General features: G+C 46.5%; 1 protein-coding gene across 2 annotated transcripts in view; it reads left to right on the forward strand.

Moving 5' to 3' along the window:
- The first annotated feature begins 5840 nt into the window (after positions 1 to 5840).
- Positions 5841 to 13771, forward strand: part of LOC309365647 (two pore channel protein 2-like) — a 29618-nt gene continuing 21687 nt past the window's right edge. Inside the window, exons 1-3 of one of the 2 annotated variants that reach the window (XM_081903911.1) lie at positions 5841 to 6635; positions 11028 to 11113; positions 13606 to 13720. In XM_081903911.1, coding sequence (XP_081760037.1) covers positions 6492 to 6635; positions 11028 to 11113; positions 13606 to 13720 — 345 coding nt within the window. In that variant the 5' untranslated portion in view covers positions 5841 to 6491. The remainder of the gene's footprint in view (positions 6636 to 11027; positions 11114 to 13605; positions 13721 to 13771) is intronic. The other variant, XM_081903912.1, reaches the window with a different exon arrangement.

A 13771-nucleotide genomic window follows, 5' to 3' on the forward strand; every position in this document is an offset into this window, starting at 1 on the left:
CTTTGCATGCACAAGGTCCCAGATTCAGTCCCTGGCATCTTCTGGCCAAGCTGTGAGAGACTCCTGCCTGAAATTCTGGATAGTTGCTGCTCAGCGGCATAGAAAAATATAAGTGGAAGGCAGTTTCCTGTTTCCGGGTCCCAGTGCATTCAGCACACCACCCAAGAAGAGTCGCTCTCGCTTGATCAGTTAGTGGACCTAGTTTACAGTAACTTAGTTGAATCTAGTTAGAGGTAGCTAGCTGTGTTGGTCTGCCGTAGTCAAAACAAAATAAAATAATAATAATAATAATCCTTCCAGTAGCACCTTAGAGACCAACTAAGTTAGTTATTGGTATGAGCTTTTTGTGTGAATCTGAAGAAGTGTGCATGCACACAAAAGCTTATAGCAATAACTTGGTTGGTCTCTAAGGTGCTACTGGAAGGATTTTTTTTTATTTTTTTATTTTATTTATTTTATTTGGTTGAATCTAGTTCTCAATGAAATCAATGGGCATTAAGTAAAAGTCTTCTTCCACAGATTCCTTTGGCATTTTACTTCAATTAGTTGGTTGGCAGCTGTTGTAAACAAAAATCTGCCCTTTTCCCTTATGGGGTATCCAAGAGCCCATATAGAGTCCTTACTCTATATTGCTTCCCCATTGGTAGGAGAAAATAACAGAGGCCAGCCAGAGAATATTGAGAAGCAAAGCAGCTAGTAAGCCTGATCTTTATTGATCTGTTGCAACAGGGTCCTAACTCACCACACGCAGGAGGGAGGAGGAACCCAGAACAATGGTGCGCAGGGCCTTATATATACATTTTAAATTCCCTGCCATGGAGCCCAAAACCACCCCCCAGAAACATCATACATAGCAGCCGCCTGTCTCAGGAGACAATAGAGGACTGCTCCTTTGGGGGTGAAATCAAACCACTGGAGATTCACAGCTCCTGCTGTGGCTGTAGAGACAGATATGGGAGAGACATGTTTTGTTGCAGTTGGGGCACATGCATCATGGTGTTTCTTCTCTCTGTGTTCCCCCCAGAGGTCATTCCTCCTCTGATCACTGCTAAGGATACATGACTTAACTGTCTCAAGGCACTATGGTCATCTGCAAGGGATTCCCACATGGCTGGGTTCATGTTAAAGTTGCAGACATCTTTGTAACACAGAGTTGCTCTGCCAATGGACCTGGTGTCTTAATAATTGGCTCTCATGCATTTGAGAACTCCATCAGGGTTCCAGGGAACATGAAACATCTGTAGGCGCACACCTGTGCCTGCATAGGCTCTGTTCCAGGCATAGGCAAACTCAGCCCTCCAGATGTTTTGGAACTACAATTCCCACCATCCCTGACCACTGGTCCTGCTAGCTAGGGATCATGGGAGTTGTAGTCCCAAAACATCTGGAGGGCCGAGTTTGCCTATGCCTGCTCTGTTCTGAAGTCATTTGTACAAACATACACATGAAAGGCAAAAGGGGAACACATCTTTTAGGATGATGATTGTCATCTGCACGTTTTATGAGTATTAAAAGTTATATATATATATATATATATATATATATATATATATATATATATATATATGCTTTCGTAGATTTTCACGGGTACAGGAATGCAGGTTTTGGTGTCCTCGGGTGTCTTCCCGTGTAAAAGTTGGGGTGTCTAGGCGACGTTTCGACGAGGTCTCACTCGTCATCTTCAGGCTGGTGCTTTCGGCTTCTTGTTACTGGAACAGAGCAGGATCTCAGTGTTTGAGTTCCTATAAATACTGTTGAGGGGGTGTGGTGTATAGCCTCCAATGTTCTGGGCAGAGAGGAAGTTCCCAGGCTAGTGTGCCTTTTCTTCTTTTGTTCCTTATATATATATATGCAGGTTTTGGTGTCCTCGGGTGTCTTCCCGTGTAAAAGTTGGGGTGTCTAGGCGACGTTTCGACGAGGTCTCACTCGTCATCTTCAGGCTGGTGCTTTCGGCTTCTTGTTACTGGAACAGAGCAGGATCTCAGTGTTTGAGTTCCTATAAATACTGTTGAGGGGGTGTGGTGTATAGCCTCCAATGTTCTGGGCAGAGAGGAAGTTCCCAGGCTAGTGTGCCTTTTCTTCTTTTGTTCCTTATATATATATATGCAGGTTTTGGTGTCCTCGGGTGTCTTCCCGTGTAAAAGTTGGGGTGTCTAGGCGACGTTTCGACGAGGTCTCACTCGTCATCTTCAGGCTGGTGCTTTCGGCTTCTTGTTACTGGAACAGAGCAGGATCTCAGTGTTTGAGTTCCTATAAATACTGTTGAGGGGGTGTGGTGTATAGCCTCCAATGTTCTGGGCAGAGAGGAAGTTCCCAGGCTAGTGTGCCTTTTCTTCTTTTGTTCCTTAATTACTTGAGGGATATCTTGAGTGATTTCTTGAGTGATATCCTGAGTACCACTTAGGTGGGTCATTAGGTGTGGATTAGTTGCTAAAGTCTTTGTGTCTTGACCTCTTGAACTTTGTGAAGAGTTTTTCTGAGAAGATGGCTGTACTGCACTTAGTTGTGCTCTGGCTTGGCTTCGTGTATAGGGGCAAGCTGTGGTTTTGTGGCCTGTGTCAGCCAGATCTGTGTAGGGATTGCAGGGGGGTGCAGCATCCGGAGGTGCCACCATGGTTTGGCTACTGGATGGTGTCTGTAATTTATCTGTGGAGAGGGTCTGGGTTTGGGTCTGGTGTGGTTGATTGGTGATGGCGTTCTGTGTGCCTCTGGATCTGGTGTCAGTTTTTGTGGGGAGGGCTAATTTCCAGATGTCTGGCAAGCGGGATGTGTCGTCACGCTTGTTCATGTTGTGAGGGTGTTTCTCTATCTCGATGGCTTCCATGATTATTCTCTTGTGGTGATGTTCCATGTTAAAGAGCAATTTGGAATCTGCAAAATTAATTTCGTGTCCTGTTTCTTTCATGTGTTGGAAAATGAAAGAAACAGGACACGAAATTAATTTTGCAGATTCCAAATTGCTCTTTAACATGGAACATCACCACAAGAGAATAATCATGGAAGCCATCGAGATAGAGAAACACCCTCACAACATGAACAAGCGTGACGACACATCCCGCTTGCCAGACATCTGGAAATTAGCCCTCCCCACAAAAACTGACACCAGATCCAGAGGCACACAGAACGCCATCACCAATCAACCACACCAGACCCAAACCCAGACCCTCTCCACAGATAAATTACAGACACCATCCAGTAGCCAAACCATGGTGGCACCTCCGGATGCTGCACCCCCCTGCAATCCCTACACAGATCTGGCTGACACAGGCCACAAAACCACAGCTCGCCCCTATACACGAAGCCAAGCCAGAGCACAACTAAGTGCAGTACAGCCATCTTCTCAGAAAAACTCTTCACAAAGTTCAAGAGGTCAAGACACAAAGACTTTAGCAACTAATCCACACCTAATGACCCACCTAAGTGGTACTCAGGATATCACTCAAGAAATCACTCAAGATATCCCTCAAGTAATTAAGGAACAAAAGAAGAAAAGGCACACTAGCCTGGGAACTTCCTCTCTGCCCAGAACATTGGAGGCTATACACCACACCCCCTCAACAGTATTTATAGGAACTCAAACACTGAGATCCTGCTCTGTTCCAGTAACAAGAAGCCGAAAGCACCAGCCTGAAGATGACGAGTGAGACCTCGTCGAAACGTCGCCTAGACACCCCAACTTTTACACGGGAAGACACCCGAGGACACCAAAACCTGCATTCCTGTACCCGTGAAAATCTACGAAAGCATATATATATATATATATATATATATATATATATATATATATATAATACTGTATATATAGTATATATCTAATATATATCTAATATACTGGAACACCTTTTTACTTGACCAAAAATGTCTCTGCAGTGTAATCCTAACTGTATCTACTAATATTTAAGTCCCACTGAGTTTAATGTGACTTACTATCAGGTAAGTGGGGTAAAGATTATAATCAAATTAACTCAGGGATGGTCCTCCAGATGTTGCTGAAGTACAACTCTGAAATTGTTATGCGTTCCTCGGGTCCCATCAATGGGTTAGTTTCACTGCTCTATGACATTTTTGTCAAATGCTACTTTTACTGCAAATCAAAAACACAAGACCTGGTGGGAACACAACTGGGGAGTTCATACAGAAGATGAAGATTGGGGGGAAGGAATCTGGTCCAAGGTCCCATAGACATCTGTTTTGGCTCAAAGAAGGAACTCTTCCTGAAAATGGTGCATAGTTGGTACTTAACACAATGATTCATTCCTTTTGTACATTGGGGTGCTTCACACTTAGGCTGGAGGGGCTGCCAGGATGCTGGGACCTACCAGCATAAGTGATGGCACTGCCCAAGGTAAACTGGTTCAGGGCAAAAGTATTTTCTGACATCTCAATCCATCCCTCCCCTTGTCTGGATCTTGGATTTGTTTGCAGATTCGGATCAAGATGAGAAAAAAACAAGGAATTGATTTTGCATCTTTTGATAGCAGTCCAGGACACAATTGTAGGTTTTGGAAAAGCTTATCTTCTTTTTTAAATAAAAAATTGCAGTGGTTTTGATTTAGATCATGGAACCCTTTGTTCCACAGATCCTTTTCCTCCTGGTATGTTTTATTGTTGATTTAGTAAATCACTTAGCTGTATTCTATAGCTCTTTATTTGCAATTGTGACAATTTACCTTTAAAAAACTATTTTTTCATTATTTCTTTTTTTCAGAAAAAATGGGAGGGGAAACCTTAGAACTCCCATCAGTCACAGCCAGCATGGGGATGATGTGAGCCAGACCAGTCACTGGGGATGATGGGAATTGTAGTTCTGCAACATATTAGGGGCTAAAGTTTCTCCACCCCAAGATTAAGCCAACCCCATTAAATGCTGCAACCCTGGTTTTGTCATTTCTGTTTCCAGTTGTTTTGTTGTTTTTAAATCTATATGTTATTCGTAAATTGCTGTGAGACCCTTTGGGGTTAGTTGGTGGGAAATTCAGTGTTATAAAGGAATTGCCCGTTCCTTATTTGGATCCTTAACATTTCTTTTAGCTTTATAGCACTTGTAGCTGTGACGGGGGAGGGAAGGAACAGAGAAGTGTGGCTGCAAGCATACATGTCATAATAATGGATACATGCATATATTGTGGGATGCCAGAGTCTTGTGGCATCTTGAAAACAAATGGATTTATTGTGGCATTAAACTTCCATGGATTACAGCCTCTTCATCTAATGCATTTAGTGTTATGCCGATTTGTAAGTCCACATATCTTCTTTTTCTTCTTGGGTGAGGCTTGTCAAAAGTGTTGCCGGAGAGGAATGAAATGCAGAAAAGTGCACACCTTGATAATTGCATACTGAAAATGGTGATTTACAAAACTGCTCTCCGTCTAATCTGCAAACGATAGCATTGACACTCCTGATGCATTTAAAGCACATGGCTGCCAATCCGCTACTAAGCTCAATCCAAGGTACACAAATGGTGGGAGATGGAGTCCAGCAATGCCATACCTCCCTGACAGAGCATCTGCCCTGCAAACAGACGGTCGCTGATTCAGTCCCCGCTGGCATCTCCAGGTGGGGTTGGGAGAGGCTCCTACCTGAAACCCTGGGGAGCGGCTGCCAGTCAGTGTAGACAACACTCAGCTAGATAGACCAATGGGCTGACTTGGGTACTAAGGCAACTTCCTGTGTGTTCCTTGAAAACAGGGACTGGTTTCCCACAAGGATGTAGCTGGGTGGCGCTGCAAGGTGGCCACCCCGTGCATTTTCACCAACCTCGAGTTAAATGTGCAGCGGATGGAGGCGCTTTTGAAATCCTACGACGCCCCTTTGTTGTTGTTTAGTCGTTTAGCCGTGTCCGGCTCTTCGTGACCCCATGGACCAGAGCACGCCAGGCACTCCTGTCTTCCACTGCCTCCCGCAGCTTGGTCAAACTCATGCTGGTAGCTTTGAGAACACTGTCCAACCATCTCACCCTCTGTCGTCCCCTTCTCCTTGTGCCCTCCATCTTACCCAACATCAGGGTCTTTTCCAGGGAGTCTTCTCTTCTCATGAGGTGGCCAAAGTATTGGAGCCTCAGCTTCAGGATCTGTCCTTCCAGTGAGCACTCAGGGCTGATTTCCTTAAGAATGGAGAGATTTGATCTTCTTGCAGTCCATGGGACTCTCAAGAGTCTCCTCCAGCACCAGAATTCAAAAGCATCAATTCTTCGGCGATCAGCTTTCTTTATGGGGACGCCCCTTTACAAACCCCAATAAACTCAGCCGGGCTTCCTTTCCGAGGCAACCCACAGGGCGGATCCAGATTCTCGCCGGCCTCCTTTGCAGCGGGGGCGGGGAGCTGGAGGCACCCCAAAGTTTTGTTGCTCCAGGGCGAGCGCGGAATCAAGGCGCTTCGCGCAGCGCCTGCTCGCTCATCCATCCTTCTCCGGGGCTGGGAGTCGTTTCCGCTGCCCGGAGTCACGTGCAGCTGGGGATTAAAGCCTCCTCGGCGGCGCTGCAGCTTCGGGGATGGAGTCTGCGGGCCGGAGTCGAGTCGGGATCCCGCAACCGCCGGCAGGGCAGGAGCAACCAGACTCCGCAGCCGCGCAGCCGCCGCGCAGCTTAGCCGGAGCCGCGCCCGACGCCGCGATGGGAGACTCGGCGCAGGAGGAGGTGACCCGCCTAAGACTGGTTCTTGCGCGACCGTGGCGAGGGGAGGAGAGGGGAGGTCTCCGCTTGGAGGGGCTGCATCGTCCACGTTGCTCTGCTGGTCCCCCTGCAGGCCCAGCCCAAGCCTGCGCAACTCTCTCCCCCCCTTTCCCCCATGGCTGCTTTGCTACTGCAAATGTTCCCCACTTTTTGGAAACGAGAGATCCCTTTGCAGCGCGCCTGCTTGCACCGAGCACCAGCTGCTCTAGCAAGTCGTTATTTTTCTTGGGGTGTCCCGTGAGTTAAGGGGAAGAGTTTGCCCACTTCTGCAGCTGCGCCTCTGGACAGCTAGTTGTGTGGCATCTTCGGCAACTTTTCCTTCAGCTCCATGGCGCACAAAAGCTTCTCTTGCGTAAAGGGGCGTTTGGGTGGGCAGGAAAGCACGCGTGCAAACTTAAAAGGTTGGCAGAGACTGTTGCTCTGCTGGCCTGGCTGCTGCTTCTCGGCCAATGTGCCGAGAGCCTTAAAAAAAAAAGCTGAGCGAGGCGTTTTTGTCGCATTCCTTGGCAAAGGCGAGATCCGTTATACAGGCAGAGACACAGCTGCTGCTGCTGCCTGGGGTGGAGCAATTCAAGGGGTACCTGCGGCATCCTGCAAGCAAAGGTGTGTCTTGCAGGGATGACTGGCGCCTTGTCGACACCCATCGAGAGTCCAGCCCATCAGACTCCATGAGGCTATTGCAGGCAATCTGGCCTCTGCTTTTCCCATCACAGTCCAACTTAGGATGGCAGTTCTGTTTCAGAGGCTGTGTACAGTACATATTATGGGCTGGAAATGCAGTTTGTTGTTGTTTAGTCGTTTAGCCGTGTCCGACTTTTCGTGACCCCATGGACCAGAGCACGCCAGGCACTCCTGTCTTCTACTGCCTCCCGAAGTTTAGTCAAACTCATGCTGGTAGCTTTGAGAACACTGTCCAACCATCTCGTCCTCTGTCGTCCCCTTCTCCTTGTGCCCTCCATCTTCCCCAACATCAGGGTCTTTTCCAGGGAGTCTTCTCTTCTCATGAGGTGGCCAAAGTATTGGAGCCTGAGCTTCAGGATCTGTCCTTCCAGTGAGCACTCAGGGCTGATTTCCTTCAGAATGGAGAGGTTTGATCTTCTTGCAGTCCATGGGACTCTCCAGAGTCTCCTCCAGCACCATAATTCAAAAGCATCAATTCTTCGGCAATCAGCTTTCTTTATGGTCCGGCTCTCACTTCCAAACATCGCTACTGGAAACGCAGTTAGGTTGTTCTTTTTTCTCAATTTGGATTATAACTGGGTCTTTTAAGTGGGGCGGGAATGCAAAAGTTCATAAGAAACAACCGGATGGATTTGGATTGTGGCTAACGTCGTGCATACACTGCTTCCCGAATCAGTATGGATGCAGAGTAAATGGGCTTGTGCGCACAGCCATGGGTAGCTTCATTATAGAGAGTCAGACCATTGGCCCATCTGTTCATCCAGCTCAATATTGTCTGCACTGGATGGGGGGGCTGCTATCTGGGGTTTCATATGGAGGAACATTCTCAGCCCTAGCTGGAGATGTCTGGGGTTGAACATTGGGAACTTCTACCTGCAAAACTGCCACTGAGCCACAGCCATTCCCAACAGCTGATGGAAAGACTTGATTCATAAAGCCAATAGGTGTTCCTCTTCTCACATTATTTAATGGTGATCAGTGCATTAGATTCCCACCCACCTGTTTTGCTTGACATACTTGGGCTGTGCCCAAGTTCTGCTCGAAAGAGGAAACTCTATGAATTTAGATCAACTAGATTGGCTTCTTGGTCATATCCTTACTGTTATCAAAATGAACAGAAGAGCATCCCTGCTGGTTCAGGCCAGGATCCTGTCCTCTCTGTAGTCAGCCAGATGCCCATGGGAAACCTGAAAGCAGGAACTGAACACAGGTGCATCTCCCTTCCTGCAGTTTCCAGCAACAGGCACCCGTAGGATGAATACTCTCACACAGAAGAGGACTCTGGCAAAGCAGTTTCTCCTGTGACTTGAGCTCTCCCTCCTGATGGAGAAAGCAAGGTTGTTTTCCGCAAACCCTTGCAAGGAGAGCCTACTTGGGGCTTCCCTTACCAGGTTTCAAAGGTGCTTCTTAGATGCACCCAATCTTTAATAAAATCTTAGGTGGAAGCTGTAACTTCAGTCCAGGCAGGATCCTGCCAGCTTGATCAAGGGGCTGGAGCAGCTCCACCATGGAGAAAGGCTGTAGCCCGTGCAGCTTTTTAGTTTAAATAAATGTATTTAAAGTCTACCTGCCTTTTAGTTTAGAGCAGATGCACCCGGTTGTGCCCAATGTTGTGGGAGCCATCGTGCTTGTGTGACTTCAAGCACACAATGATGTCCCCGCGTGTTGGGAAGAAGCCGAGAGGATAGCTTTAAAGAAGGATTAGACAAATTCATGGAGCAGAAGCCTCTCAGGGGCTACTTCCATGGTATGTGGGGGGGGGGGGAGATTCCCACAGTGGTGTTGCATGTCTGAGGTACTCATAGATGGTGGGTGTGGTCTAAACCACTGAGCCTCTTGGGTGTGCTAATCGGAAGGTCGGCAGTTCGAAACGGGGTGAGCTCCCGTTGCTCTGTCCCAGTTTCTGCCAACCTAGCAGTCCGAAAACATGCCAGTGCAAGTAGATAAGTAGGTACCGCTGCAGCGGGAAGGTAAAAGGCATTTCTTTGCGCTCTGGTTTCTGTCACAGTGTCCCATTGCACCAGAAGGGGTTAAGTCATGCTGGCCACATGACCTGGAAAAGCTGTCTGTGGACAGATGCTGGCTCCCTCAGCCTTCTTTTAAGGTGTACAACGTACTAGATTTCTTTTAAGGTGTACAACATACTGGATTTCCCCTGCCCCCTTTGATCTTAGAAGAGCCGTAATCAAGTAATCTGTTATGCTTGGAACAAGCTGTTTCTTGTGAGACGACTACTACTTAAAATTTTTAAACAGTTAACCATTGCATTTTAATAGCCAAATAGTCCACTTGAACTAAACCTTTGACAGCGTTCTGAATTGCATAGCTCTTGCTGACAGATGGACGTACATTCTGCCACTCGATGTCTTACTCTGCAGTGGTCTGCAGGCCGTGATCCGAGTGACGTGGCAAACAATGCCAGGTAGCGCACACATTGTGGACTACTAAAAGGCTGGAGATCTTTTCTCTTGTCCTATAGCCCTGCAGCCAGACCCTGTGTATACTAGCTTGCAAATTAGTCTTTAAGTAGTGGGAATACTGAGCATGTTAGCAAAATCCTTTCTATGCACTGTTGTATAAGGACATACAATTTCTATGCGCTGTTGTATAAGGACTTACAATTGGCTACATTCCAGCCAGGGATGCGGGTGGCGCTGTGGGTTAAACCACAGAGCCTAGGACTTGCCGATCAGAAGGTCGGCGGTTTGAATCCCCGTGACAGGGTGAGTTCCCGTTGTTCGGTCCCAGCTCTTGCCAACATAGCAGTTCGAAAGCACGTCCAAGTGCAAGTAGATAAATAGGTACCGCTCCAGCGGGAAGGTAAATGGCGTTTCTGTGCGCTGCTCTGGTTCGCCAGAAACAGCTTAGTCATGCTGGCCACATGACCCGTAAGCTGTACGCCAGCTCCCTCGGCCAATAAAGCGAGATGAGTGCCGCAACCCCAGAGTTGGCCATGACTGGACCTAATGGTCAGGGGTCCCTTTACCTTTACCTTACATTCCAGCCACGTGAAAGCTATAGGTTTCTGTTCCACATGGAACATGTGCGTGCATCTCTTTGAAAATACTCCATGCAGGCAAGCAGGAGGCATTATTCCAGTTGAAGAAAACAGACAGACATAAGTGGCTGGTCAGAGACGGGCATGCGCAGGTGCCGTGCTAACTTCCCAGAAGGTGGGGTGCTGTTGCTTACTAGGGAATGGTGAGTTCAGCACAGCACTAACACCAGATCAGTTCTGCTGGTAAGAACATAAGGAGAGCCTGCAGAATCAGGCCAGTGGCTCATCTAGTCACAAGAGAGCTCTCCCTGTTTTTAGCAACTGACATTCAGGACATGGCTGCCCCTGACAGTGGGAGCCAAGCATAGCCACAATGACTAGTAGCCCCTTATAACCTTTGGTTATAGGTAGGAGAGAATATATTAATTGCAGTTTATTCCTCCAGATGCTCATGCATGTGGGATAAACAGAGGTTCAAAATCCCATCCTTGGCAGCGAAATTAGAAGCATAGGATTTAGGCTGTCAAACCTTGTTTTGAGCAAGTCCATCTATGAAGTCATCTGGCTTTCCCCTTCTTAACCATCTCAACAAAGAATTGGGCAGCAGCTTGTGAATTAAGTCTGAGTGTAGAGCAGTCAAAGTGCAGCCGTGTTGAAAATGTATTCCCTCTTTACAGCAGAGTCTTCTCCTGGCAGCAGCGTATGTGTATGATGCCCAGTACAATAGGAACATCCCCTTTGATACCTCTCCACGGGCAGTCAGGTAAGTGCATGCTTTGGGGTCATGCTGAACACTCTGATGCATGCTGCAAAAAGTGTGTAAGGTTGCTGAAATGTGAGAGTGCGTTGGCTTCATTAATTTTTCAGGCTGGGTGTGTGTTTGTGTTGTGTTTGATATTAAATAATAATAATAATAATAATAATTAATTTATTATTTATACCCCACCCATCTGGATGGGTTTCCCCAGCCACTCTGGGCGGCTTCTAACAAAATATTAAAATACAATAGTCTATTAAACATTAAAAGCTGCCTTCAGATGTCTTCTAAAAGTCTGGTAGTTATTTTTCTCTTTGACATCTGGTGGGAGGGCGTTGCACAGAGCAGGTGCCACTACCAAGAAGGCCCTCTGCCTGGTTCCCTGTAACTTGGCTTCTCGCAGTGAGGGAACTGCCAGAAGGCCCTCGGCGCTGGACCTCAGTGTCTGGGCAGAACGATGGGGGTGGAGACACTCCTTCAGGTATACTGGACCAAGGCCGTTTAGGGCTTTGAAGGTCAGCACCAACACTTTGAATTGTGCTTGGAAATGTAATATTAAACCTTGTGCAGTAGCGTAGGTAGCCACGGGCGGGGGGTGGTCTGCACTGGATTGGGGGGGCAGTCTGTAGGGCAGCATGGGAGTCTTAAGTGTGGAACGGTGTCTGCTATGCAGGGGTTGGGATTCTGGGCAGCAGGTGAGCTTGTGGGCGGCACGTCAGTTCCTTGGCTTTTCGGGGGCTTCAGGTGCGCGGAGCCACTTCCTGTCCCAAAATGGCCGTTGCCCTAAAAAAAGCCAGGTCACGGTGGTACAGTGGTACCTCGGGTTACATACGCTTCAGGTTACAGACACTTCAGGTTACTGACTCCGCTAACCCAGAAATATTATCTCGGGTTAAGAACTTTGCTTCAGGATGAGAACAGAAATCGTGCACCAGCGGTGTGGCGGCAGCAGGAGGCCCCTTTAGCTAAAGTGGTACCTCAGGTTAAGAACAGTTTCAGGTTAAGAACGAACCTCCAGAACGAATTAAGTTCTTAACCCGAGGTACCACTGTAGAAGCTATGTGGAATGAAGATGAGGCCTCTGGTGCTATGGTTGTCTCCAAAAGTGTATTTTGGGGGTTCTCCCACAAATGTGGCTAATATGGCTTGATGCTGTTTTTGAGCAAGGTTGATACTGAAGATTCGTCTTGTTGTTGGTTTTCTCCAGAATGAGGCTTTATGATTCCTCTAGCAACCTTGTTACCAGCACTGCTCAAGAATTTTCAGAAACAAACAAAAGTGCCGTGTTGACATTGGTTGGATAAAAATCAGTGTACTTTTGAAAGGTTAGGCCCGTCGTCCCGATTCAAAACAGCATTCGATTGTATCCAAGCATAGAAGAAAAGTGGCTCTTTGAGCTCAGAAACCATCATGCAAAATTTGGATACAGTATCTTATGTCTTGCCCAATGGCATAGCAAGCAGACAGATAACTTCCTTTATTTCTCCATAGATTTTTATTAAAGTTCGAAAAAAGATATCAAAGGTGGATGTCAGATACCCAAGAAATGAATCTAAATAAAAACACAAACTCAAAAGAGGAAAAGAAAAAAAGGGGAAAGAAATAAAAGGGGGGGGAGAGAAAATAATATAACTTCTGGTTCTTCTTCTGTCAGCTATATATAGAACATTATTCCCAACATCCACTCCAGGACAATACCCAATAATTCCACTTTCTGTAAACCAATATTTTCTTCAATCCTCAAATCCAGATATCACAAGTTCATTTTCTTTTCCACACGAAAAGTCTATAAGGAGTTTCCAGTCAACAATGATAATTACTTTCCAAAATATAGCAGAAAATACCCAGCATTGCTCAGGAATGCTGAGAAACAAAAAAACACACATAAAAATACTGAGATTTATAAATGGGTAGTATAATGTGTTGGTTTCTAGGGCTGCGCTTTAAAGTTCGCCAGCCTTATTTTGATCCTTGTATATTTTAAACCTCCACCTTGTTTTCAGTTACAGATAGGTAGCCGTGTTGGTCTGCCATAGTCAAAACAAAAAAAATTCCTTCCAGTAGCACCTTAAAGACCAACTAAGTTAGTTCTTGGTATGAGCTTTCGTGTTCATGCACACTTCTTCAGATACACATCTGAAGAAGTGTATCTGAAGAAGTGTGCATGCACACGAAAGCTCATACCAAGAACTAACTTAGTTGGTCTTTAAGGTGCTACTGGAAGGAATTTTTTTTGTTTTGACTTGTTTTCAGTGACTGCAAGTTTTATTCAATCGTTTCAAATATTGTGTTTTGATGCGGTAACCTGCCCTGGGACCCTCAGGAGAGGAGCTTAGAAATAAATGAATAATAAAATCTTCGAGGGAGGTCCTGGTGGTTTAGAGCAGGCTTTAAATATTCTCCGTGCTGCTGTTGCCGCCACAACAACTGCGCTTGCTGGAGCTAGAGATCATTTTCCTACCGAGGTTCTCAGTTGCTTTTCCGACTTCTCTTCCCAGACTTTACTATCTGTACAACCACTGGACTATGCAAGCAGCTACCTACTTCTTTATATTTGTAGACCTCGCCCTTGCGCTGTTTGAAGAGCCAGCTGTGTACCTGCTGCCTTTCTTGGTAAGCTTTCATAATAATAATAATAATTTATTATTTATACCCCGCCCATCT

Source organism: Podarcis melisellensis (genome assembly GCF_964234715.1).
Source record: "Podarcis melisellensis genome assembly, chromosome: 3".
Classification (NCBI taxonomy): Eukaryota; Metazoa; Chordata; class Lepidosauria; order Squamata; family Lacertidae; genus Podarcis; species Podarcis melisellensis.